At 44.3% G+C, this 27735-nt stretch overlaps 1 protein-coding gene across 1 annotated transcript; it reads left to right on the forward strand.

Moving 5' to 3' along the window:
* The first annotated feature begins 5141 nt into the window (after positions 1 to 5141).
* Positions 5142 to 27635, forward strand: LOC121458243 (emopamil-binding protein-like). Its single transcript, XM_041667347.1, has 4 exons — positions 5142 to 5627; positions 21113 to 21182; positions 26052 to 26190; positions 26715 to 27635. Exons 1-4 carry the CDS (start codon positions 5142 to 5144, stop codon positions 26953 to 26955), a joined length of 936 nt encoding a protein of 311 aa, XP_041523281.1. The 3' UTR covers positions 26956 to 27635.
* Positions 27636 to 27735: the final 100 nt, after the last annotated feature.

A 27735-nucleotide genomic window follows, 5' to 3' on the forward strand; every position in this document is an offset into this window, starting at 1 on the left:
TAAGTTTAACTTTGGAAATGTCTTCAAGTGCCAGCCACAGTGATGGTAAAGCATTAGTGACTGCCTTTGTTTTTTGATGTCTCCTTTCTACCACAACAGTGACTAACCAGTAGCTACCCTAGAGAATATTTTGTGGCACATCAGAAGTACCAACGTGTATCATTCCCTAAGCCATCAAAACAGTAACCCCGTGACCCAGGGGCTTCAAACCTCAGAAATGGGTGCAGATCTGGCAGCGAGAGGTCATGTCAAGTCCAGCTGTCTGTTCCAGGCTGTCTTCCACTCTCGAGCCTGGAGGGTTCCTTCCTGGCTTCTGATGGTGAACGGCAATCCTTGGCTCATAAGTTCATCCTGCCATTCTTTGCCAATCTGTAATTTAGGGGGAAAACCATTATTTGGAAAAATAGTGTGGTTATGATTTTGATGCAACAAACTAGCCATTCAGAGTAAGGCTGCCTAAGCTATAAAAGCATGTAACTGTAACAGAAAGTAGTCATTGAAGTAACCGTGAAAGTGTTCCCTATCGAGGTAGAAGTGTAGCTCAGAATGAAATCTTGGATTAGTAAGAAGAACAAAGAAGCAGCTGGACTTTTGAGCATAGAGATATTCTTCTGTATGCTGCCACTTCAGACTACCTGTAAAAGATGTATAAGAAAATCAATGTGATCATGTGATCTTTCCATCGCTTCCTTCCGAGGTGCCTTCTTCTTTAGGGCATTCGTTGTCACAGGTAAACCAACAGCACCTGGCTTTCAGATAGCCTTTTTGTGACTTTTTAAAACACTTTTTGACCTATATTTTTTTTTGTTTTGATATTTTTCTTTTATTGAAAATAGATTTTTTTTTCAGTTAGGTATGGTATCACACACCTTTAATGCCAACACTCTGGAGGCAGCGTCAGGCAGATCTCCGAGTTTGAGGCCAGCCTGGTCTACAGAGTGAGTTGTTCAGCACAACAAAGGCTGCACAGAGAAGCCCTGTCTTTATAAAACAAAAATAAAAAGAGAGAAATTTTTTTCGTCCAATACATTCTGTTTATGGTTCCCCTATCATTGGCTCTCGTTGGTTTGTTTTGTCCTGTTCTTATTTGTTTTATTTTACTATTATTGTTTCGATCTGGATGGAGGGGAGGCAGAATTGACCTATAATTTTTAAACTTCTGGAAAACTTTTAACTCTTGGAGGGAAGGGGGTGTGTAATTTATATTTATTAACCTGATTCTTAATTCAACTGGCCTAAAAAGTGCTCATGAACCCACCTTGAAGCTTAAAAGAAAACTTTTCATGCAGACGCAAAAGACTGGGACTGCAGGACTCGGAAATGTATGTAGAGATCAGTCATCAAGAAGGGTGTTCAGGAAAACGGTTGTGCAAGACTCGGAAATGTATGTGGAAATCAGTCATCAAGAAGGGTGCTCGGGAAAACGGTTGTGGGAATACAGTCTGTCCCCATGATCTCTTAGCTCAACCGGTAGTGCAACTCATTTCAGTCCATTTCAAGCTGTTGGGTAATTGATTGTTGAGGTGTTCTCCTGTGCACTATGAGATGATTAGCCTCATCTGTGGCTCATACTCACTAGGTCCTAGTTAGCACCTCATGCTCTTCCAGTCCAGACACCTGAACATGACATTCCTAAATGTCTCCTGGGGCCCGACTTCCATCCTTGTACACTGTTGGTCTAAATCAATTCCTGTGTAAAAGGCCCAGCTAAGACAGTGTGTGACCAGTTGTAGGCTGTTCTCAGAGGTCAGCAATTCCAGTGAGTTAGTGTTGGCCCTAAGGCAGCGTAGTTTGAAAACTTTCATGCTCATCACTTCCTAAGTCACACAGAATTTTGTTCCCTTGGAAAGCTTACAAGGGTATTGAGTAATACAGGAGCGATGTAGAGAGATGGAGTGGCACGCTCCAGACCCTGAGTACACATTCCAGAACCATTAAATAAAGTGGGTACCAGTGCTAAGGAATGGTATCCTCTGCATGCCCCGGCATTCCCTTAAAAATTACCGTCTGCCTTTTGAATGGCTCCCTTCCCAATGACGGTGTCCAAAGACAAAACCTTGTTAAGCTGAAAAATAAGGAATGTCTTCATGCGGTAGCAGCTTTACTAGTTTTATGCAGCTGCGAACCTGTGTTCCAGAGCATACATTTACATCCATGTGTTATTTTGGAGATAAAACCAGATTTTTGAGGCAGCCATTTTATGGGATAAGATTGAGAAGTAATGAGTCACTTCAAAGGAGCTTAGTCTGCAGTGTTGGCTGCTGCTGTTGCTATGGAGTTCCCTCCTATCCCTGAAAAACATTTCTCGAATGGCTGTCGTTACAAGTGTGATTAGAACTAGTGCTTGATTTTTTTCAGAGAGCAGAAGAGACTGAGCTGTTTTTACAAGAGCCCCTCACACACACACCAGAGCACCCATGCGTTGGCCCCGTCCTGGTTGTAAATTGAGCCTGGTTCCTGTCAACTTAAACAGGCTGTGTACCCCAACAATGAGTAGTGTAACCAGCTTCCGTCCTCTCGACCCTTACTTAATTCTAGTGTGGGAAAAGAGAGTTTCAGTCATTTTCCAACTCTTGGACTTGGAGTGAACAGCCTGAACTCCCTTTGCCCAATCACATAGGCATCTGCCTGTCTGAAACTTAAATTTCATACTATCTCATTTCAGTTTTCCTTATCATATTCTTTTAACTCTATCTGTGCCTTGACAGTAATTTTTTCTTAATGAATGGTTTTGACTAAGCCTTTAGAAACATTAAGATATTTGTTGAGCATCCTATCTCATGCCAGGCACTACACTAGGGCATAGGATAAACAACTGTCAGGAAGAGGCCTGCTCAGAAAGGCTAGCGAGCGTTTCCTGAAGGTCAGTTGTGCTTTTGATTTAGTGCAGTACTCTTGACCTGGTGAAGAAGATCTGTCCAGCTATATTTTCTCCAAACTGAAGCAAGAGCAGGGGTTGACTTGGCAGTTTCGCTGAAAAATGTGGAGGTGGGAAAACTACACAGGCATTGTGGGGTGTACAAAAGGGTGTGCAAGGTTGTGATGAGAATCAATGGAGAGGGGTAAGTAGGGCCAGCAAGGGGCTGATGGGGCAGCTGACACAGCCCGGTGGTCAGCCCTAGGATATCTGCACGGAGCAGTAGGAAATTGGCACAAAGGGGATAAAGGAAGATGGTGTTTGGGGCTGTAGAAATGGCTCACAGGTTAAGAGCACTTGTTAGTCTTGCAGAGGACCCACATTGCAGTTTACAGGTGTCCATAACTCCATCACCAGTGGATCAGTGCCATCTTCTGGCCTCTGGGAGTGGCAGGCCCAAGACCTACCCTAACCCATTTATGTACACAGAAGATGAATTCTAATAAGGACAGCTAGTTGGTAGCCACGTCTTTCAGCTTTAGTCATTTCAGGATAATTGGTCAGTTTAGTGCGGATGAGACAGGTGAAAGATGAAGAGCGAGGGTCAGAGGTGCCTGGCAGCTGTACACACCAGGCTGGTGATGCCCGAGAGGTGCAGTCTGCGGAGAGAAGTATTGAGAATGATTCTCGGATTCTGGCTGGTTCTAGATAGGAGGGAATGGAATTAACTTGAGGCACAGGAAAGAATCAGACCTTGATGTGCAAAGTGAAGTAAGTTGGTTTAAAGTGTAGGAAGGACTGATGAGGAAGTCACAGATCAGAGGGAGCTGTTGCAGCATGGTGGTGAAGGCAGAAACCAGAAGATTGCAGAGCAGGAGCGGACTCTGACGGCTCTTAATCTAAGCTCTTACAATGTTTCTATTTCTTAAATTGTACATGTGTATGTGAGGGCTGTGCTGCAGAGGCCAGAAGAGATCATTGGGTCCCCTGGAGTAGGAGTTAGAGGTGGTTGATGAGGTGGCAACTGAACTCAGACCCTCTGAAAGGGCAGGAGCCACCTCCAACTTTTTCATCTAGAAGACAGGTTAGTTCCCAAGTGCATGGCTTTTCTTGCTGCTGTGATGAAAAATGTACTGACAGAAGCAATCTAAGGGAGAAGGGATTTACTTTGGCTCCCAGTTCGTGGAGGGCAATCATGGAGGCAGGAGCTAGAGGCTGTGGCATGCAGTCAGGAGGCAGAGTGAAGCATGCCAGCGCCTTGCCTTTCTTTCCTCAGTGCAGAGCCCATTCTATGGAATAGCGCCTTCCCAGCGTCCCTAAGCTAATCCAGAGAATGCTTGCTAGGCATGCTCAGAGAGGCTGGGCTCTGTTGACCTTAGAGCCTGTCAGTGTGGTTGAGAAATGCACCGGCCATACTAAAGAGCCATTAGTTTGCTGTTACTAGTCTGGCAGGATTGGCTCTGCCCCCTCAGTCAGCAGATCTTAGACAGCTGGTATGTGCCAGATCTGCAATAGGTGTCAGGTATCCCCTACCAGACAGGCCAGTCACAGTCCCTGTCTCGTGGAGTTTATGTTCTAGTGCGAGGGAGGAGCAATACACAGTAAAGAGATATCTTCTGCAGATACAGAAAAATCCACCCTCCTAGCCAGCCATCTTTAAGGCATATAGCTCCGTGGTGCTTAGTGTGCTCACACTGCCGTGAGGCCGGCCTACAGAAGTGTCCTGTGTTGCAAAGTTGGAATTAATTCCATTAAGCAGCTGCCCTCCCCTCTTTCCCAAAATCTGCCCCCACCCGGAAACCTGGAAATGTAGTGGGTGCTAGGCAAATGTTGTGTTGTTGAGACCCATCCCCAGCAGAGGCATACAGCACCTGACTTTTGTGGGTTAAATATTAGAAATAGGGTCAGTCAGCTGTATGAGATTTAAAAATCCTGCAAGGGAGCCCAGGTCGGGTGGTAGCGTGGTGATGCTCCTGTCTTTGCTGCCCTCAGGAAGTCAGGGCAGGAGGATAACCTTGAGTTCGACCTGCCTGGGCTGCATACTGGTTTCCATTTTATCTTGAGCTAAGTAGCTAGGCTATCTCAAACAAACGAAGCAATGGTTGAAAGGCCTGTAATGACTGTGAAGATCTTTGCTTAGGCCTCTTCAGAACCTTTGTTCTCAAGATTTCTGTCTCCCGACGAAATCTCCACCGTCTGGACTTTCACTCAGTGGCTTAATCTTTCGAACCTTGTTAGACGTCAGACTTCACATATCTTGTGGAAGCGGTTAAGCATGTAAAACATGATCCTAGGTCCAGGAACCATCCAGTCAGTCAGCTGCCCAGGTTGGCCAAGCCAGCTTTGCGGGCAGGCCCCTTGGAGGCCCGCCCACGAGAAGCTCCGCCCCTGGGTTCCCGTCACCACCCCTCAGGATCCCTCCCACGCGGAGCTCCGCCCGCTCGCGAGAAGCTCCGCCCATAGGAACCCGCCCACGAGAAGTCCCTCCTTCCCTCCCACCTGCGAGCACGGATCTCCAGAGAAGCTCAGTCCGTGGGAAGCCCCGCCTACGACAGTCTCGCTGCCTGGCTTGCAGAGATTTGGGCTATTTGGGGAACCCGTGAACGAGGAGTGGGCACTGAGCATGGCGACGGGCTCCTCCTTGCTGCTTTGCTCGGCGCTGCTGGCCGTGGGGTGCGCGCTGGGCCTGCGCCTGGGCCGCGGGCGGAGCGCGGTGGAGCGTGGGGTGCTCGCCTGGCTCTGTTACGATGCCCTGGTGCACTTCGTGCTGGTAAGCGTTGCCGCCTTGCCAACTGCCTGGGTTCCGCCCACGGGAGGAAGTTTGAGAACCTGCTGAGGTCCCGGGAGGCCAGAGGGCGCCCCCTTTAACGAGGCTGATTTCCTGGTTCAAACCGAACCCTTCTTCTCAGGTGCTGCCTGGTCTTCTATCAAAGGTATCCCCTGAGAATTGCTAGAGGAATTTCACCTCCTCCACCCCTCTCCCAACACCATTCATCTTGGTTTATCTTTTGTGTGACAGATATATCCAGAAATCCATTTCTTGTAGCTTTCCTAATTCTGTAGAATAGGTTTTTCAAGTATGTCCCTACGAGTTTCTGAATTTCTCTGATGTCTGTTAAGAGATCTTTTCATCTCTAATTTTATTAATTTAGGTCTTCTGTCTTTTGGTTATTTTGGCTAGGGATTTGTCAATCTTGCTAATCTTTTCAAAGAATCAGCTTTCTCTTTTATTGATTCTTTTGTTTTTATTTTATTAATTTCTCCCTCGGTTTTAATTATTTCTTCCAATCAATCTCCTGTTTTGGAATTTGGTTTATTCCTGTTTTTTTTTTTCAAATTCTTGAGGTGCATCATTAAGTTATTTATTCGAACTATTTCTGATTTTTTTTTAATGTAGGTGCTAAGAGCTTTCACTCTTAGTACTGCTTTTATTTCATCCCACAAGCTTGGTATTTTTCATTTTCACGTAATTCTGAGATCATGTTTTAAAATTTCCTTGATTTATTCAACTACCCACTCATCCACAAATCTGTTGTGGTGTGTGCATTTCCGGTCTTACGCACTCAAGATACAGCTAGAAAGCAATCAGATTCTGTGTCAAGGTGTAACCTGAATGGCGTCTAGGTCAGCTTCTTAGAGGCCTTACAGCCCTGTGCTGTAGGAACGCAGCCCGCTCCTCCTATTACTACATCCCTGGACTCTCGTGAGCCTGGTTTCCACTTTCATCTTTTCTCACAGTATTCTGGTCTTCTAAACTTTTGCCAGAATGGCCTATAAAACGTTGCTTAGAGCATTCTAGGGCTTTTCTAGCCCAAAGTTTCAAACTATTCATTCTTCTTACAATCCAGTTCCAAAGGCCCAAGAACTGCATGGTCAGGTTATTAAGTTCCTGTATTAGTTACTTGTGTTATTGCTGCAACAAAATCCTGGCTGGAGAAATTTTAGGAAGGAAGGGTTTGCTCTGACTCACAGTGAAGGGGCCGTGGTCCGCTGTGGCAGGGAAGGTTTGGCAAGAGCAGGGGCAGCTGCACACCTAGGGTCCACAGTCAGACCCCCCTGACGGCATGGTACCACCCACATGTACAGTGGGTCTCTTCCTCTCAGTTAACCTAGTATAGACAATCCCTGACAGGGCATTGTTTCCATGGTGATTCTAGATCCCATCAAGTTGACAGTCCAGATTAACCATAATGTGTCCTTAATATTCATCTAAAATAAAGTGAATAACTTTTTTTTTCATTTATTTAATTGGATGGGTTGGGGGATCATGCACCCGCCACAGGATTACATCTGGAGAGCAGTAGACAACTTGCAGTCACTTCTGTCCTTCCCACTATTGAGTTTTACGGCTCAAACTTTGCGCCTCAGTTGGCTGAAGGGACACTGTCCACTGAGCCATCTCTCTGGTCCCTCACCCCACTTTATAAATAGCCAATGTGACTATACATAGATAGTACTAATGAAATCTACTCCCCTCAAATTTTTAAAAATATAATCTTAAATACCCCCTTTTTTCGGGCTGAGGGGGGGGGACTTAATTGGGGGAGGTGGAGGGAAATGGGAGGCGGTGGCGGGGAAGAGACAGAACCTTTAATAAATAAATAAATTAAAAAAAAGAAAAACAGAAACACTGAACAAGAAAATAAAATAAAATAAAATCTGGCCTTCCCTTCAGCTAATGTGAAGTTAAAGTCCATAGTCTTGAAATACAAAGAAGACATGGTGTTTGGCAATGGTTTAGGTCAATGAGCATTTCCAGTTTAATGTGTCAATACCAGGTGTTCGCAAAGATGAAATTCCTTCTTTCCCAGTAATTTCCTAGTAATTTTGTGCAGAGACTGGAGCAAGGTTCTTTCCCTCGAAGCCTTTGTTTAAAGAATTGATCTTTGGTTACATAGTCAGCTCAAGGACAACTTGGGGCACATGATGTCCTGTCTCAAAAACAAACAAGCAAACGTGTCCCACTTAAAGGGGATGATAACATTCCAGAAATATATAAAGGTGTAAAGATTCTCAAAAAAATATACTTGTATGTCCGCAACCCTGTTTATGTTGACTAGGTAACATGGCACTTGCCTCTATTCACGCTACCTGGAGATGTGGTCTGTGTAGAAATGGTCTGTCTCCGCCCACACCACGCCCCACCACCTCTCCAGATATAAAGGAAATGCCCCCAAATAGCCTTTGATAGCCTGCTGGGAAGGGCTCCTTTGTGATGACCCTGCTCCTACCCTAGTTCTTCCCATCTGAGGTATTCTTTTCTCCATATATGGACGTGATCACTGACAAGCCCAGGCCACTTGGTTGGTACTTTAATCTCTCTGAAATAAAGACAAATCTTACACATCCTAATAAACTCACATTAATGGACATTTTGCAGTTACTAACAGTGCTTTTGCCCGGTGTCTTTAGAGATCAGTGGGGAGGACAGGAATTAGCAGTGAGGCCTGTAAGTACTTGCCTGGATTAGCTTTGGTTAGCAGTTGGCTGCAAATGAAGCCTGATAGGTAAGGGTATCCAAAAGTACGGGATGAGTTGATACTACAAGGTAGAGCCTTGAGAATCAAAAGCTTCGCCCTTAGTACTCAGGCTTCCCTCATTGCCTCTTAGACCTCCCAGGTATAACATGGTATAGTTGTAGTATAGTCACCTGTGTTCCTGTTCAAATCCTTCCCACCATGTAACAGCCTCGCTCATTATCTGTCACCCCAGTCCCCTCACACAGAGGGGGCTCCACTCAGCTCCAGGTGCTTCGGAATCCAGTCAGGTTGATAATCATGATTACTCAGTACACTCTGGTTGGATACTTGAGGTGAACTGCCTGTGTGATGCATAGCTTGAACCTTTGAGCTGAACTGCCTTTGGGGCTGCATGGCTTGAACTGCTGTCCCAGAGGCTGTGGTTTATCAGAAAGGTTCTGGCAGCAGCGTCTTTCTCCTTCAGCAGCTACATGGCATCTCTTAGACACCTACTCTCTCTCATGTCTTTTCCAGCTTGGCTCTATTCTGTCCTGCCATAGGCCAAAGCAGCTTTATTCCTTAACCAATAAAAGCAACACATATACAAAAGGACATCCTACATCATCTCCCCTTTTCTGTCTAATTAAAAAAAGGAAGTTTTTATCTTTAAAATAGTAAAATTACATAAAACACAAATCGAGCAAGAATTACAGTTACAGTTTTTAGTCTATTTGTATTTGGCAAAATAAGGAAAATACTCTATCATATCTTTGTGAGTCTAAAGTTTTATATCTAATTTATCCTTTATTATAACTAAGGAAAACTAGAATTATAATTAACTAGTCTTTATCTCCACCAAAGACCCCAGAAGGATATTATATTACCTGAGTAAACAGGAAGTGCATTATAAGCAACTTCCAAAGTTCTAGAATTGACAGAGATATCTCACTATCTGAACAGTCACCCAAAGTTCTTCTGTAATGTTGGGACATCCATCTTTAGCGTACAGGCCCATAATATCTGTCAGACTTTTCAGTGAAGCAGGAAATTTGCAGATCTTTTCTGCCTTATAATGGTAAAGTTCATTAGTTGCTTTCTTTTGTGTCTTGCAAAATATCTGGCAGTTTTTTTCTGTGAAACAGGAACCTTGAAGTACCATTCTGTATTTTGGAAAGTTCAGCAGTCATTTTTCTGTGGGTCCTGCATCTCCAGTTCATACAGCACACCATCAAGCAGTCTAGGCAAGAGCAGTTTCTTGCCCAAATTACTAGTTTTGTCACATTGAAGGCAAATTCCATAGCAAGTTTCTTCAATGCCCATCAACCTTTCTGAAGTAATTGGTGCTGCCAGAAGCAGACACATTTCATTGTCTAGAAAAGTATTAAGTTCTTAAAACATTAATGCCATGTTTTGTAGGTCTTTGAAGTGATGAAGATTATCTAACTGAAATATATCTAGAAAATCTAACTAACATGACTACAAGTTTGACTATTATGAATGACTACCTATTAATCTGCAACTTTTAATTATAGATTCCATTTTTAAATGAGATGTCAAAGCATAATACTTAAATAAGAGTAGAAATATACATATATACAGTGTAACAAAATAGCCCTTAAATCTGTATCAATAGACCAAGATTCATACCAATGGAAAGTGTTCATCTCTATATCATATCTCCCCCCCTTTTTTGAAATTGACTTGTCCATTAATCACTTATAATTAACTTCCTTTAAATGAAAACAAACATTTATAAACAATCATTTTGGGATTTTTTCTCAAAAAAAATAGTTTTTCCCAAACTGCTCCTGCTGTTTGTTGGGCGAGGTACTTTTAAGGTTCATGAAGACCTTTGGGTGGGTCTTGTTCCATCATTAAACTACATTAGCGTGGAAGGAATCCAGAGGTTCTCATCTTCTGTAGAAACAAAAGCAGAACCTCTTTTCCAAAGCAGCATATTCTTAGACCCAAATTTTGAAGTCAAGATACCTTTATGTTGGTTTAACTTAGTAGCCCCCAGAATCAAATGTCTCTCTGCAGTCAAAAAATTCAAAGAAAACACAATAATATGCATAATCCAGACTCTCTGTGTATTTTTCACCTTTATGTGGCTTTTTTATTCTATTACTTTTAAGATTTATTTTATTATCCTTACTCCTTTAATCGATGACTGCCTGTACTCTTTCTTCTCTTTCATAAGCCCATTACAGTTATCCAACACTGTGACCCATTCAGAGGTGGGTTTTTTGTGTGAATCTGTCTTTATTACGTGCTTGTAATAATTTTCTGACAAAGAACACCTTTTTCTTTCTTTTTAAATGCTAAGCAGACATGACTAGGACCAACTCCATGGCCCTGGCTGCTGGCTTCACTCCATCCAAATTGGTAGAGGTCTGTTCACCGCCTCTGCCAGCTGTGCTCATTTCCCTGGCTCCCCGGATGCAGTCGGTCTATGTATCCATTAAGCAACTAGTAGCATGCTGCTCTCAAAACCCTCCCAAAAGTTCAGGACCTCCCAAAAGAGCTAGAGTTCCTGCTGCCAGCACAAATCAGGAAACCTTCCCTTAAAGAGGCTGTGCAGTTTTTGCTGCTAGTGCTGAGTCAGGAAGCCCACTCTTAAAAGGAGCTACACCTCTGCTTGCTGCCAGCAAACAAAGCCTATCTGAAAAAATATGGCTACCAAGAAACTGCACGTGGCTTCCACTTTTGTGAGTCTAGAAACTCTCTTTTTTTTTTCCCTTAAGCTTTTATTAGGTCTTATGTGGATTCATGCCCCAGATGGTGTACACCATTTTGTAAATGAAGACTGCTAATTCATTTCCTGGCCACCCAGACCCAATAATCACACAGGAACTATATCAATACAGCACTGCTTGGCCAATAGCTTAGGTATATTCCTACCTAGCTCTTATATCTTAAATTAACCCATTTTTATTAATCTGTGTATTGTAACAAGGCTGTGGTTTACTGGCAAGGTTCCAGCCATGGCGACTTTCTCCTGCAGCAGCTAAATGGTGTCTCCTAGACTCTGCCTATTCTCTATATCTCTTCCAGCCTGGCTATATTCTGTCCTGACATAGTAGGCCAAAGCAGCTTTATTCATTAACCAATAAGAGTAACATATATACAGAAGGACATCCCACAGCATTGGTGTGCGTGTGTGTGTGTGTGTGTGTGTGTGTACATTCTGATTGGCTCTGGCCACCCATTCTTTTTTTGCTATTACATTTATTTATTATTTATTTACTTATTTGGAGGGGCATATGTGTTTGCCACAGCATGCATGTGGAGGTCAGAGGACAGTTTGCAAGCCTTGGTTCTCTTATTTTACCATGGAAACCCTGGGGAGCAAGCTCGTCAGACTTGGCGGCAAATGCCTTTATCCACTGAGCCACCTTCCTGGAGTCCCATGACTTCTTCCTTCTCTTTCTCAGACTGTATTTCAGAGGGCAAAGATGTCATTTACCAGCTAGTCTTTACAGGTGACTACTTTCCACCAGCCGTCCAACCTCCTCGAGGGTTGGTATGTTCTATCTTCATCTTTGGTCCAGTCACCTGTGTCCTCCATAGCTGTTGTGGAGAATGCCCTGATAGGACCATCTGTTTGAATATTTGCTCCACAGTTGGTGGAACTGTTTGGGAAGGATTAGGAGATATACCCTTGTTGGAGGAGGTACGTCACTGGAGGCTTTGAGGTTTCAAAGCCCACACTATTCCCAGTTAGTTCTCCAACCTGCCTTATGTATTTGGATCCAGATGTAAACCCTCAGTTTCTGCTGCAGCACCATGCCTATCTGCTGCCATGTTCCCTGCCATGATTGCCATGGACTCTAACCTTCTAGAACACTGGTCCCTCAAGTTAATTCTTTTCTTTTTTAAAAAATATTTATTTTTTCATGTATACAATATTCTGTCTGTGTGTATGCCTGAAGGCCAGAAGAGGGCACCAGACTTCATTACAGATGGTTGTGAGCCACCATGTGGTTGCTGGGAATTGAACTCAGGACCTTTGGAAGAGCAGGCAATGCTCTTAACCTCTGAGCCATCTCTCCAGCCCAAGTTAATTTTTTTATAAGTTGCCTTGGTCATGGTATTTTGTCATGGCAATAGAAAACTAAGACAACTGACATACTGGAAGCTGGATGAGCTCATGCCAAGCACAGCACATACTACTTAGATGTGTCCCGGGGGCACCAGGTGCAGGGACAGAAGGTGATAGCAGAGATATGGCAAGATGTCTTAGTTGGTAAAGGCACTTTCTCCCAAGCTTAAAGAACTGAGTTTAATCCTCAGGACTCACATGCTAGAAGGAGAAAACTGACTGCCAAAAATTGTCCTCCAGCTTCCATGTGTGTACACATGTACACACAGCCAAAAAGATGTCATGAATGTGATAAATAATAAATAAATGTAACGAAGAAAGAAGGTGGTAGCAGCTGGGTCTGAGGAACAGTCTTAAGTCCCTAGTGGTTCCATTGGTCCTGGAAGCCAGGATCTTCCTGACACACCTACTTGTCTGAGAGCTTTAGTGAGCACCATTTCTCGGGCTGGAGCAGCCCTATTTGTAGAAGTCTTTCTGATATGGAATTGAAATTGACCTCTGATGGCTTCTCTTTGCCAGGCCCAGCCCAGCATTCACTTGTAACCAAGGGTAGTGAGGTCATGTGTCTACAAGTTGCTAGCTGGCCACTCTTCTTGTCCTCCCCCATTCCTGCCGGCTGTAGATTCCTCTTTACACATCGGATTGGTGGGCATAGTGGCACACACCTTTAGTCCCAACACTCGGGAGGCCCAGGTAGGCAGATGTCTGTGAGTTCAAGGCCAGCCTGGTCTATATAGTGAGTTCTAGGACAGCCAGGGCTATATAGTGAGACCCTGTCCTGTAAAAAAAAAACCAATAAAATAAGGTAAGCTCAGGGTCAGTTATTAAGTATTCGTTCACTGTTCAGTTTGGTAGCTCTGGGGATGGAGGGAAGGATGTGAGGTGTGAGGAAGAACAGATGTGCACTTGAGCCCAGTGCTGTGCTTTGCCTGCTGGGAATGCACAGGCAGGCCCCTCCCACAGTAAACCCTTCCAGTAATGAGGAAGAGGAGGAGGGATAGAAACTCCCTTCTCTGTTTCCTTATCCATCTTCCTAGTTTGCTTGCTGTTGCTGTGATGTTCTGACCAGAAGCAGCGGGGAGAAAAGGGTTTATTTCACCGTCTGCCTCCAGGCCACAGTCCACCTGTGAGGGAAATCAGGCAGGAGGCATGGCAGAAGGAAGGCTACTTTGCTAGCTTTCCTGTACATCCCCTTCACCTGCCTGGCAAGATGGTACCAGGTGCAGTAAGCTGGCCTCCTGTGGCAAGCTGGGCTTTCCCACATCAATCAAGACAACTCTTGGGCTGGGAAATTCCTCTGTTGAAACTCCTTCAGATGGTTGCGACAGCTGAAGCTGACTAGCATCCGTTTTTAAAAGATGTATTTATTATGTATACAATGTTCCTCCTGCATGTACACTTCCATGCCAGAGGAGGGCACCAGATCTCATTGCAGATAATTATGAGCCATCATGTAGTTGCTGGGAGTTGAACTCAGGACTTCTGGAAGAGCAGCCAGTGTGTTTAACCTCTGAGCTATCTCTCCAGTCTTGAGTAGCATCCTTAAAACATGGAAATAATCATTCTTTTCAAAGGGTGCTGCAAACCCAGGAGTCATGTAGCTCACTCTGAAAAGCTCAGTGTTTGAGACAGGGGGATTTTGAGATGGAGGCTAGCGCACACCACAAATTCAGACCCTGCCTCAAAACAAGCAAACAAACAACAAGGATTAAATACCATTTGTGATTTCAAGCAGCGTTTCTCAAACTTGACCATGTACACAGTCACACTGGGATTAGCTGAGATTCTGCACTGGTGACAAACTCCCATAGGAGATCTGTGATTCCAGGACCAGGGCTGCAAGGACACAGAGTGCCTGACATTTCCCCAGCCTCTGCCTGCATCCTTCACCAACTCCCCTCTGCCCTTTCCATCCTGTTCATGTACCAGACAGCATAATCCCCATGCCCAGTCACAGTGATCCTCAAGGCTTCCCGGCTGGTCCTTAGCCTGAGAACAGCTGTCTCAGCAGAAATGAGGATTCTCTTAAGAGGACAGAGGTTCCCATGTCCTAAATCCAACACTAAGCCCAGTACCACGGGTGCAGTAGAATTAGTGTGACTGACACCAAGGTTCCGAAGGAGCCGTCCCTATCCACTGGTAATGTCAGGTGACATCCGTCTGCTGGGGCTGGGAAAGACTCCATCAAAGAGGAGTGTCATTTCAATAGGAGAATGGCAGCTGTCACTAGACATGTCTAAAGTCAGTAAAGCCTGGGGGAGGGGCTGCTGCAGCTGGTCCTCCCTTGAATGGTGGTGCAGGCTGTTGCCATGACAACCCCAGTGTGATGAGGCTGAGACACTTGGACAGATCTGAAAGTACTGATAAGTGTCACCAGGGTTAGTGTGTGCTAACCCACTCCACCTTGTTCTCCACTCTTAATGCAGAGTGCTACATTGTTTCTGAGTCTTCATTCAAATACTTTTCAAGCAAAAAAGAAAAAAACCAAAAAATGCCAAGATGTTTTACATACAAACTGGCCTCATTTTGTGTTTTTGTTTTTTAGTCTCGGTAAAGCCACTTTTTTCATCTCTTTGAGGACTAAATGAGTGCACGCACCACTTCTTGTACAATTGTTACTCAATCCTAGATCACAGTAGCAAGACGCTGGCTTCTTTTGACTCCCAGATCCTAGAAATCTATAAAATACATTGTTACAAGCCACAAGTCTGAATACCTGAAAAGAAAAAGGAGGCAGAGTTTTGTTAACTTCATCTGCCAAGGTCCATTTAAAGTGGCTTTGCAAGCTTCTCAGTTAGACAAAGTTAGCTCATTCCTGTTTTAGCCTTGCAACAGGAACTATCTTGGCTTTTATTGTTGTTGTTTTGTTTTTTGGCCAAATACCTTGATATTCAGAACCTTACTTTTTTTTAAATAAGCAAACTTGGTCACCTTTTGCAGACCTCATTGGAGAGTAATATGCCTTCTACAACCTGAGGCAGGGGTGAGCATTTTGATGACTGGTCATTTCCCATCTGGGCATGTGTGGGGAGCAGAGGAAGCCCTGAGTGAATGTGTGTTAGTGACACAGCTATGTCAAGGACCCAGTGCATCAGATCCATGAAAATGGCAAAGCCTTCCCCCGGGTCAAACTCAGGGAATTAGCCTCCCTGTGGTCCATGTGTGAGTGTTGACAGAGTACACGGAATGCATTGACTACACTCCCAGATGTGTGTGCGTGGGCGTGCTTGTGTGTGTGTGTGTGTGTGTGTGTGTGTGTGTGTTTGTGTCTTGTCTTTGTTCATTCTCTCATCACCCCAGTCCAGCTAACAAGACCAAGCTGTGCAGGAAGTGGTTGGTATGGGTAATGTTTTTGTTTGGTTATTTTTATTTTTCCCCCTTTGGGAATTTCATACACTATATATATATTTTTTAATAACATTCTTCCCTATCCTCCAACTCCTCCCATCTCCTCCAGGCTCCATCCCTACCCACCCAACTTCTTGTTCTTTCTCATTGGTTTCATCCCTGGATAACACTGATAATGACTTTTCTCACTTGGTTGTGTGCACAGCACCTTCTAACACTATGGACACTAGCCAGTAGTGGTGAAGCTTCCAGTTGAGCACCAGCCTGACTTCTCCATGTTCTGTGCCAAAAGTATGTAGTGTCTCCCTGCAACATGGCCTTACTATAAGGTTGTGGATGGTAACCAACAGCACTGGCAATAGTCTATAGAGTATGGTGGGCCTTTAAGTCCTCTTTGGCCAGTGAATCAAAAGATGCCAATCCCTATAACTGGGGTCTTTACGTGGTACCATTTGATGTCTAGTTAGAGTATTGTCTCCTCCATTACATATTGACTGCATTTAATTTTTTTTTATGTATGTATGTGTTTTAGGAAGTTTCTACAGTAGTAGGTTTCTGTGTGGGTTTTTTAGTATTATTACCATGTGTGTATATGTGTATCTACCATGGCGCTTCTGTGAAAGTCTGAGAACAACTTTGTGGCCTTGGTTCTCTTTCCATCTCTATGTGGGTTCTAGGCTCAAACAGGTCTACCAGCTTGGACAGGAAGTGCCTTGACCTGATAAATCATTTTGTCAGCCTGATTTCTTTTCTTTTCTTTTTTTTTTGGTTTTTCGAGACAGGGTTTCTCTGTAGCTTTGGAGCCTGTCCTGGAACTCCCTTTGTAGACCAGGCTGGCCTCGAACTCACAGAGATCCGCCTGACTCTGCCTCCCGAGTGCTGGGATTAAAGGCGTGCGCCACCACCGCCCAGCTATGTCAGCCTGATTTCTGAGAAAGGGTCTCATTATGTAGCTCAGGTTAGCCTGGAATTAGAGATCCTCCTGGTTCAGCCTGGTTCTGAGATTTTAAAGGTGTATACTATCATTGTGCCCAGCTAGATTTTTTTAAATGTATTTTTATGTATATGGGTGCTCTTTCTGCATTTGGAGGAGGGCATCAGGTCTCATTATAGATAACTGTGGGCTGCCATCTGGTTGTTGGGACTTGAACTCAGGACCTCTGGAAGAGCAGCCTGTTCTCTTAACCACTCTGAATGTCTCTCTAGCACCCATTCCTTGTATGCTAGGTATCCCACCTGATGTAAGATAGAGTCTCAATGTAGTTCAGATTTACTTGTCCCTGATGGCTAAAGGTGTTGAAGATTTTGTCGCATGCTTGTGGCCCTTTGAACCTTGGGAAATGCTGTTTGCTTGTCCATTTGCTTATTGATTCACTGACTTGTTTTGGTGTTAAAATTGTTGTTACTCTTTTGGTTATTTTTAAGTTCCCGTATACTTTGGCTATTAATCTGAAAGGCTGGATATGGAGTGTGTGTTATGATGTAAAACTTCTGAAGCTAGTAACTTTGGGTGCTGCTTACGAAAGGGTCCCTGCATATTTGAAGCTTCAGAGCCTAAAATAACTTGAAGGGGTAGAAAAAGCAGCTTTTCAGTTCATCAAGCAAAGTGGATTCATGTCAGGAGCCCTGTAGGTCTTTTTTAACAATGTTGGCCCCTGGGAAATCACACTAGATGGTTTCTGGTATACTTCCTGCGTGGTTAGAGCAGACTTGGTCAGGGGTCCTCAGGAATCTTTAGAACCCAAGTCACTGGTCTCCTTGTGTGTCCAGATTCTGCCTCCGGTGTCTTGCTCAGCGTGTTGTTGGGGCGTCTGTGGACTTTAGGGTAGCTGCTGCTGTGGCCCTCTGCCTACCTGTTTGTGTTTCTCCAAGTTCTTTCAGTGTAAGAACAGACCAGGCTGAAGTCACAGAACCTTCCAGAAATACCATCTGAAAGAGGTGATATCTAAAGGGAAGGTCATTGAGGGATATGGTAGTCCTCATGGGACCCATTGACAGTTCACACAGAGGATTGCTGTAAAAGGACCAAGCCTGGTTTGAGATGTGGTTTCTCTTCCACATAGACTCCACCATTCTCTGTCCATTGTAGGCTGGGCCATCCAGACCATCACACCCTGAAATGGTGAGCCGAGGGACCCCTTCCTCTGAAGTCAGCCCTTCTCGGGGGAGCTGCTGTGGTAGTGGATGCCTGGCTAATGTGCTTGCTGGGAAGGTTTACCAGATTAGAGTTGCTCTGAGAGAAAGGAGAGAGTTTCTCAGCCCTCATTGTTAACCTTGAGGAAAGACCTCACAGTTGCTCACAGTTGGTGCCTCCTCCCTTGGCCCTGGAGACCACACCTTTGTGAGATGCCAGTGTACTATCACAGCTTTGTGAGATGCCAGTGTCCTCTACACCTTTGTGAGATGCCAGTGTCCTCTACACCTGTGAGATGACAGTTACTCTAAACCTTTGTGAGATGCCAGTGTACTCTACACCTTTGTGAGATGCCAGTGTACTATCACAGCTTTGTGAGATGCCAGTGTCCTCTACACCTTTGTGAGATGCCAGTGTACTATCACGGCTTTGTAAGATGCCAGTGTACTATCACAGCTTTGTGAGATGCCAGTGTACTCTACACCTGTGAGATGCCAGTTACTCTACACCTTTGTGAGATGACAGTGTACTCTACACCTGTGAGATGCCAGTGTCCTCTACACCTGTGAGATGCCAGTGTCCTCTACACCTGTGAGATGCCAGTGTCCTCTACACCTGTGAGATGCCAGTGTCCTCTACACCTGTGAGATGACAGTGTCCTCTACACCTGTGAGATGACAGTGTCCTCTACACCTGTGAGATGACAGTGTCCTCTACACCTGTGAGATGCCAGTGTCCTCTACACCTGTGAGATGCCAGTGTCCTCTACACCTGTGAGATGCCAGTGTCCTCTACACCTGTGAGATGACAGTGTCCTCTACACCTGTGAGATGACAGTGTCCTCTACACCTGTGAGATGACAGTGTACTCTACACCTGTGAGATGACAGTGTACTATCACAGCTTTGTGAGATGCCAGTTACTCTACACCTGTGAGATGACAGTTACTCTACACCTGTGAGATGACAGTTACTCTACACCTGTGAGATGCCAGTGTCCTCTACACCTGTGAGATGCCAGTGTCCTCTACACCTGTGAGATGCCAGTGTCCTCTACACCTGTGAGATGACAGTGTCCTCTACACCTGTGAGATGACAGTGTCCTCTACACCTGTGAGATGACAGTGTACTCTACATCTGTGAGATGACAGTTACTCTACAGCTGTGAGATGACAGTGTACTATCACAGCTTTGTGAGATGCCAGTTACTCTACACCTGTGAGACGCCAGTTACTCTACACCTGTGAGATGACAGTTACTCTACACCTGTGAGATGACAGGGTCCTCTGTCCTCTACACCTGTGAGATGACAGTGTCCTCTACACCTGTGAGATGACAGTGTACTATCACAGCTTTGTGAGATGCCAGTTACTCTATACCTGTGAGATGACAGTTACTCTACACCTGTGAGATGACAGTTTACTATCACAGCTTTGTGATATGCCAGTGTACTCTACACCATCACACCTTGGATGCAGGTTGATGCAGTCTGCTAATCTTCTATTTGAGACAAGACCTCATGTGTCCCAGGCTAGCCTAGAACTCACCAGAAAGCTAAGGCTAGCTTTACTGTCTTGATCTTCTTGCCTCTACCTCCTAATGCAGTGGGTTTCAACCTTCCTAATGCTGAGACCCTTTAATACAGTTCCTCATGTTGTGCTGACCCCAACCATATGATTATTTCATTGCTACTTCATAAATGTAATTTTGCTACTGTTTATGAATTGTAATGTGTGTGTGTGTGTGTGTGTGTGAGAGAGAGAGAGAGAGAGAGAGAGAGAGAGAGAGAGAGAGAGGGGGGGGGGGGGCTAACTGAAATAAACTGGGTAGGTTTGGTGACCAGTGCAGTGATCAAGAGTGCATCCTGTTCTTGCAGAGGACTCAAACTGGGCTCCTAGCAACCACCTAAATGTTCACCTCGGGGGACCCAACTCTCTCTTCTGACCTCCTAGGCACCTGTTCTCACTTGCACTAACATGCACACAGACAGACACATGCATACAATTAAAAATAAAATATATCTTAAACCCTTCAGCTGCTCTTGGTTTTCCTGGGAAGTAGAAACGGAACGATGGTTCTTGTGCACGCCAGAAAAGTGATCTGCCTCTGCGCTGCGTCCTCAGTCTGGACGCTTTAGAGTCTTCCTTTTCCCTTTCTTTCTCCATTTCTTTCTTCCTTCCTTTCATTCATGCTCTTCCTCACCCCTATTCTTTCATCTCTGGCTAGCCTATAACTCACAGTGTAGACTATGCTGGCATTGACTTGTGTACAGGTTTTTTCCTACCATGCCTGGTCTAAATCTCCTATCAAGAAGATGCATTTTAGATTTACTCAGACAAAGCACATTTACTAATTAGGTGACCCAGAAAGAGAGTCAAGAAAAGGTAGCATAGATCTGCATCCGAGCCTGTGTTAGCAGAGATTAGAGCGGGAAAGGGGCTGAATGACAGTCAAGAGATAACGTGAAAATCAGAGAAGGACAGACAGTCAGAAACTGTGGGATGGACAGACATCTCTCACTAGTAAGTCCTAGCCCACATATGAAGCAAACTAATACAGTGTGATTTTGAGACAGGTAGGGAAGGACCTTCCACCTCTAACTGTACCACAAAGTGACACAGGGTCAAGACACTGGGTCAGTAAAGAAAAAGATCCATGGTCCCCTGCAGTGAACACCACCTCTACCAGCACGGTAGGAATGGCTCAAGTGGCTTTTCCGGTTTTAGAAAGCACTGACAGATAAAACAGAGAAAGTAACTGCATAGGCTTGCAGAACCAGGATGGGAATTTAATCCATGTGCAGTGTCTTCTGTGTTAACAACCAAAATGGACATGTGTTTCATTTTTAAGGTTAAAAAAATGAACTATTGCCAGTCTTTTTGAAGATTTAAGATCTTTGGAATAATCTAAAGCTAACTTTTATTTTGTACAACAGTCAAGCACTCTCCATGAAATTTTCACTTTTTTTTCTACATAAGAACACACCTCTGGTTTGATAATGCCAATCATTAAAAAGTAACATTTATTATTAATTTTGGTCATGCTCATATCTCTGGTTAGCCTCCAGAGATGCTGCGGTCCTCAAGTCCTTGGACCAAGATTTGAACACCTTACAGAGGGGCAGGGGGAGCTGCTGCCATGCAGGGCCTTTGTGTCTGCCGTGCCCTGTGGTGGTGAGGCTAAACAGAGCCTGTCTCCCTTTTCTTCCCTCTAGGAAGGCGCTTTCGTCTACTTGTCTTTAGTAGGAAACGGTGCAGATTCCCAAGGCTTGATTGCATCTTTATGTAAGTAATTAAAAACGTTTACATTTGAATGTCTGAGGAGATTAATTGCAAGAATGGCTACTATGAACCGAATGTCTGTATCTCATATTGTATGATTCCATTGACCTGTCCTGTCCTGTCCAGAACAGGTGAATCTGTAGAGACAGACAGCAAATTAGTGGTTGCCCGGGGCAGGGGATGAGAGTCAGATTGTGGGCAGAAAGATGGGTGACTGCTAATGGGTGAGGGTTCTTGTTTGCAACATTCTCAGTTAGACTGTGTCTATTCAGATCTGTGACGTAATAAAATTGGAATTGTATGCCATGTGAATTACATCTCAGCAATCTATTAGTGAACAGAGTGTATACAGCTGGGGTGTGGCTCAGTGGTTGAGTGCTCACCTAACATGTGTGAGCCTCTACACAACACTATAAAACAAAAGACACCAAAAGGCCTGCAGTTCTTAAACTGGGTGCTTCCACAGATATTTTATGTAAATTTACTTTTTAAACTTTATTTTTAATTCTGCATGTGTGTCTGTGTGGGTTTGTCATGTGAACAGTGTCCTCAGAGGACAGAAGAGGGCACCAGCTCCCTTAGAGTTGGAGTCAGGCAGTTGTGAGTGCCCAGTGTGGATGCTGGTAACTGAACTCAGGTCTTCTGGAAAAACATATATATACTCTTAACTGCTGAGCCATCTCTCCAGCCCACAGTCTGCCCTTGATTGTATGTCTATACCTATCTTCTAAATAATTCTCCAAATCCCTCCTTGTCGGGGGCCAGCCTTGACAAAAATACCTCTTCCAGAGTGGAGGCGTGGGGATTTAGAAATATAGTAAAGAATACGAAGACACAAATGAAAATAATAAAACGCAGAAACATGTAGGATAGTATTAGGAGGGAATTTCAGTGAGTACTAAAATTTCGCCTGTGTTTAATTTCCAACTGGTTGATTTGCCCCTTGCCCCAAAAGGTAGGAGTAAGACAAAAGACTGCATCGACTACAACAAATTGAAAGTAGCAGGGTACATTCCTTGCTCATGTCCTTGATTCATGCCCTAGACCAAACACTCTGTAGGCTAACCACTCCCTGGGTGAAATCCCAAGTTATTTCCATAATTGAACTGGAACTTAGTTGGATCTTTAGACTTTTGTTTTAGGTAGAAACCAACTACTTCCCTATTTCAGGAGCAGGACCTGTTGACAATGGCCTTGAAAGAGCAGAACTCCGATTTACAACTAGGTGGGACCTTTGTTAGAAGCACAATAACCTTCAATGAATTAGAAACAAGTCCCAAACTCTCTGACCTTTGGCCTCTTTGGGCTTCCAAACTTCCTTGTTGTAAGGAGGCCACTTTTCATTTCCTGGCTGCCCAGACTCCTGAAATAACCACACAGAAACTGTATTAATTAAATCACTGCTTGGCCAATTACCTAAGCATATTGCTAGCTAGCTCTTACATCTAGAACTAATCCATCTCCATTATTTTATATTTTACCACAAGGCTTGGGGCCTACTGGCCAGGTTTCAACATGTCTGTCTATGGCTACGGCTCCATAGTTTTTCCTGACTCTGCCTTCTTCCTCCAAGCATTCAGTTTAGTTTTCCCCACCTAGCTAAGTTCTACCCTATCAGGCCAAGCCAGTTTCTTTATTAACCAATGGTATTCACAGCATACAGAGGGGAATCCCACATTTCCTCCTACCCTATAGAGCTATAAAGTAGTTTTGCCATCTTCTTTACATTCTGTGTAAACTGACCAACACTTAGACAGCTAATATTGACTTCCCAGTGTGTTCTATACCAGTGTGGTTAAGTCAGTGAGCCAGGCGCCAGCATCTCTTAGTGCTTTCAGGTTTGGCATCTGCAAGTCTGCATTGTCTACTGTGTATCTTTGTTTTTCCTTCTTTTCTTTATGTTGTTATTCTACTTTGCTTTTATCTTCATTTATTTATTACATATCTGCGTCATCTGAGGCCTTCAGCACTCAGTCTTCAGCTGGCAGGTGTGCCGGGTGTCTTCAGGAGGCAGAGGTGGGCTATCGCAAGCTCAAGGCTAGCCTGGGTGGAATGGCAGAAACTTCTCTCTAGTAAAACTAAGTAAACATTCAAAAATCACAAAATGGGATTTTGAAGACAGGGTCTCATGGAGGTCTACCCACTTCTGCCTCCTAAGTGCTGGGATTAAAGGCATGGGCCACTATGTCCAGGCACGAATATGCTTTGTTATATAAGATCTATTTGTTTTTATGTACACGAATGTTTCTCCTGAATGTATGTGTATATATGTGCACCACATGCATGCCTGCTACCCACAGAAGCCAGAAGCGGGAGGGCTTCAGATCACCTAGAACTGCAGTTACAGGGGGTGGCAGCCTCCAGATGGGTGCTGGAACGGAACCTAGGCCCTCTGCAGTAGTAGTAGGTGCCCTCAGTCACTGTGCTCTCTCCAGTTCCACAGAATGTGTTCTAAGAAATATTTCCTTATAATTTCCCACATCTAAATTACACTTGAAAACTTTATATTTGAAGTAAATGTAATGTTTTCATAAGATTGTTAACTTTTAAAATTAAATTAGTGTGTGTGTGTGTGTGTGTGTGTGTGTGTGTGTGTGTGTGAACACCGTGGGTCCTTGGGGTGGAACACAGCTTGTGAGACTTGGCAGCAGGAGCCTTTACCCACTGAGCCATCCTGCCTGCCTTTTTTCATGCATGTGTATCTTACTTTCTGTTCCTGTCGCTGTGATAAAATGACAGAAGCCACCTGAAGGAGAAGGGTTTGCCCAGCTCACAGCTCAGGAGCAGTCCCTCGTGGCCCAGAAGTCACTGTGGTGGGAGTTTGCAGGAGTTTGACCCTTTACAACCACAGTCGGGAACAGAGAGCGGTGGACGCACGCATACGATGCTCAGCTTGCTCTCTCAGTCCTCACACAGTCCAGGATTCCCTGCCCAGTGGGCAGGATTCCCGCCTCCATTAGTGATAGCAAAGCAGCCCCAGCCCCAGCCCCAGATGCCCATCTCCCATGTGATCCTAGGTTGTGATAAGAAACACACCAGGCTCTCCTTTGGGCCACCAACCAGCTCCCAAAACATGACACAGAAACTTCTTATTAGTTATGAATGTTCGGCCTTATCTTAGATCTTATTAATCTGTTTCTCTTTATTTTTCTTTTCACCTGAGGGATTTTTACCTTTCTTTCTGTTTTTCTGTGTATTGTACTTTTCTGCTGTCTCTGTCTGGCTTTCTGGCTGCAGCCCCAGGCCTGTACCCTTCGTTCTCCCCAGGCTCCTCTTTCTCCTCTCCTCTTGAATTCTATTTTTTCTCTCTGCCTTCCAGCCTCGCCTATCCCTCTTCTGACTAACTATTGACCATTCATTTTTTTTTATTAGACCAATCAGGTGCAATTAGGCAGGCAAGGTGAAACAAATGCTACATGTCTCTGACATAATTAAACAAATGCAGGGTACCCAAATGTAACACATCGTTATATCATTAACAAAGGCAGCAGAAACAAATGTAACAACCTTTACATAGTTAAAGCAATATTCTACAGCATCAACATATATAACACATCTTTGACCAGTTAAAATAATATTCCACAATACACTGCGAGGTAGGTGTGCTTGCTTGCCTGTGTACGTTAGAGGACAACCTCAGGTAGCCGCAAGAATGGTATCCACCTCCTGCCACACAAGGTATCTCTTTGGCTTGGAGCTCACTGATGAGACTCATTGCTAATGGCTGGCCTGATGGGTCAGTAAGCTTAACGTGTTTTCATTTTACCAGTGCTGAGATTGCAAGTGTGTGTCGCCTGCTTGACATTTTTTTACATGAGTGCTGGGGATTGAATTCAGGTCCACATGCTTCTGAGGCCAGAGCTTTAGCAACAGAACTGTCTCCCCAGGCTCTAGAACCATCATTATTAAATATTGTGTTTGCAAAATTTGACTGTGTTGAACTAATTTCAACTCCTGCAACTTGTAACCAAGAGGGCCAAGGGTAGAGTCACATACGTGGATGTGCTTGTATTTTACAAGTAGAGCAGCTCTGTGCCTTAGGTCAAGGGTGAGGGGCACAGTAGCCCCAGATCGCCCTTGCCCTCCACAGGCGTTGAGAGGGTTGTAAGACAATGGTCGTTCTCATTAACTGTCATAAAAAGGCTTACTAGTCACAGAGCAGTGGACAAGGATAGAAGACCCAGAAACAGACCCATGCAACGGCACAGCTCCCAGATGTTGGGCAAACTGACATAAACACACATTGGGAAAAAAGATTACAACCTTTCAACAAGAGTGTGAGGACTGGATAGTCCATGAGGAAGAGTGGAACTAGCCCCTCTTCCACACTGTATAAAAACCAACTCTAGGCGGAGTAAGGACCTTAACATGAGGCCTGAAATACTAAACTAATAGAGAGAAATATAAGGAAAACTCTTCAAGATATCGGCACAGGCAAGGATTTTCTGAACAAAAATCCAATAACACAGGAAATAATAGCAAGTATTAGCAAATGGGATTGCAGGAAGTTTAAAGATTCCTACTCAGTAAGGAATGAGGAGAGCCTACACAAAGAAATCCTGTCTCGAAAAACAAACAAACAAACAAATTAAGTGGCAAAACCAAATCATCCAATCAATAAATGGGCAAGACCACATTTCTGCAAATAGAGATTAGGAGGTATACAGGGCATGGAAGTAGAAAGCGGCCATTTAGGGGAGAAAAGAGAGCAGCAGAGGGGGTAATGAGGTGGCGCGCATGAATAAACAGAATAAACCGATGGCTTGTCTGAAATTGTCATGATGCAGCCCATTTGTTTGTCTTCTCCCTAAAAGATTAACAACACAAAATGTTTGCCAGCTGAGAGAATAAACACAGGTATTTTGTCTTTAGGGAAAGAATACGGCAAGGCTGATGCAAGATGGCTGTATTTTGACCCAACCATTGTGTCTTTGGAAATTCTGACTGTTGTCTTGGATGGGATTCTGGCATTGGTTCTCATTTACGCCATAGTCAAGGAGAAATATTACCGGTAAGTTCACTGCCATCCAGCGGGAAGGGGGGGATATTAGCTGCCCAGTGCCCGCGCCACGTTTGGATGCAGTTGCAAGCGTGTTTACCAGCAAGACAGGAGCTTTATGTAAGACTTCAAGATGTAAAGCTTTGTCATGAAATCTCAGATTTGAGAGAGTCCTCCAGCTTTTAATCCCCTTTCCCCACCACTTCCACAGATAGTTAGCAGTGATTTTTCTTGACTGCTTTAACATTGTTTTGGCTCCATGACCACATTTGTGGACACATTGCAAATTTACATGTGTGTTGTCTCCAGCACTGATAATATGTGCATGACCTGTGTCAGCCACAGGTAATGAAGACCCTTCATCTACATAGTCCATTTACTCTCCGCAGTGCCCTTTGAGGAAGGACAGTTGTCACCTTTACAACAGAGAAGCGCCACCCAGGAGCCCACATGTTTCTGTAGTAAAGACTAAATAAAAGATGCCGTAATTCAGAGTCCCAAGCTGTACCTGCTTCATGTCGTGTGTTCTCCCACAGGCATTTCATACAGATCACCTTGTGTGTGTGTGAACTCTACGGTGGCTGGATGACCTTCTTCCCCGAGTGGCTTGTTGGAAGCCCCAACATCAACACCGAGAGCTGGCTCTACTTTTGGGTCTACTTGCTGTTTTTTAATGGCTTGTGGGTTCTGATCCCTGGCCTGCTGCTGTGGCAGTCATGGATGGAGCTGAAGGAGACACATTACCAAAGGGCCCACTTAGGGAAAAAGCACTTGTAAATTCTCAAAACATTCCATGTGAAGTTCTGCTTTGTGAGTCAGAATTGATCAGATATTCCAATAAATACTTTGTTTTTCAGTGTTGTTCCAAACAGCCATCACAGATGGGTTGGAAGGTGGCAACTTTGCTGTTTGCTGTTGTCTTTATTACACGATAATATAAGGAAAAGAGGGGCTGTGGGGTGTGGTGCTTGCCTGGCACTCACAAGGCCCTGAGTTGCCCTCTCAGCAACAGAAGGTGGTGGCGGGTAAGGTTTCACTTGTAATAAGATCATGTTTAACAAGATACTCTTATGACTTGCATAATTGTCATGCCAATAAAAGTAAATGAATATTGCAGAATAGTGTAAGGAGTAGTATAAATTTTTATTCCAAAAATATATTTTCCTTCAGCTTTAATTCTTCTCAGTGGTCTCTTTGGGTTAGTGGTTTAAACCTAGAAGTAAAAGAAATGATTCTGTCTTGTACTTAAATTTTTTAAAATTTGTGCACCAGGAGAAAATAGTAGCAGTACCTGAAGCAGTGGTGTTTGTGTGTACTTGGCAAGCTAAGGCAGTTCATGGGTTTGAGGCAAGTCTGGTTGACATAGTGTAGATCCTAGCTAAAGAAGAGAGAGAGAAAGAGAGAGAGAGAGAGAGAGAGAGAGAGAGAGAGAGAAAGAAAGAAAGAAAGAAAGAAAGTTTTTTGAGAAATGGTTTCTTTGTGTAGTCCTGGCTGTCCTGGTACTCACTTTGTAGTCCAGCCTTGTCTTGAACTCATAGAGATATTCCTGCTTCTGCC

The sequence above is a fragment of the Microtus oregoni genome, unplaced genomic scaffold (assembly GCF_018167655.1).
Source record: "Microtus oregoni isolate MIOR12 unplaced genomic scaffold, Mior012 000001F_ref0000356, whole genome shotgun sequence".
Taxonomy (NCBI): domain Eukaryota; kingdom Metazoa; phylum Chordata; class Mammalia; order Rodentia; family Cricetidae; genus Microtus; species Microtus oregoni.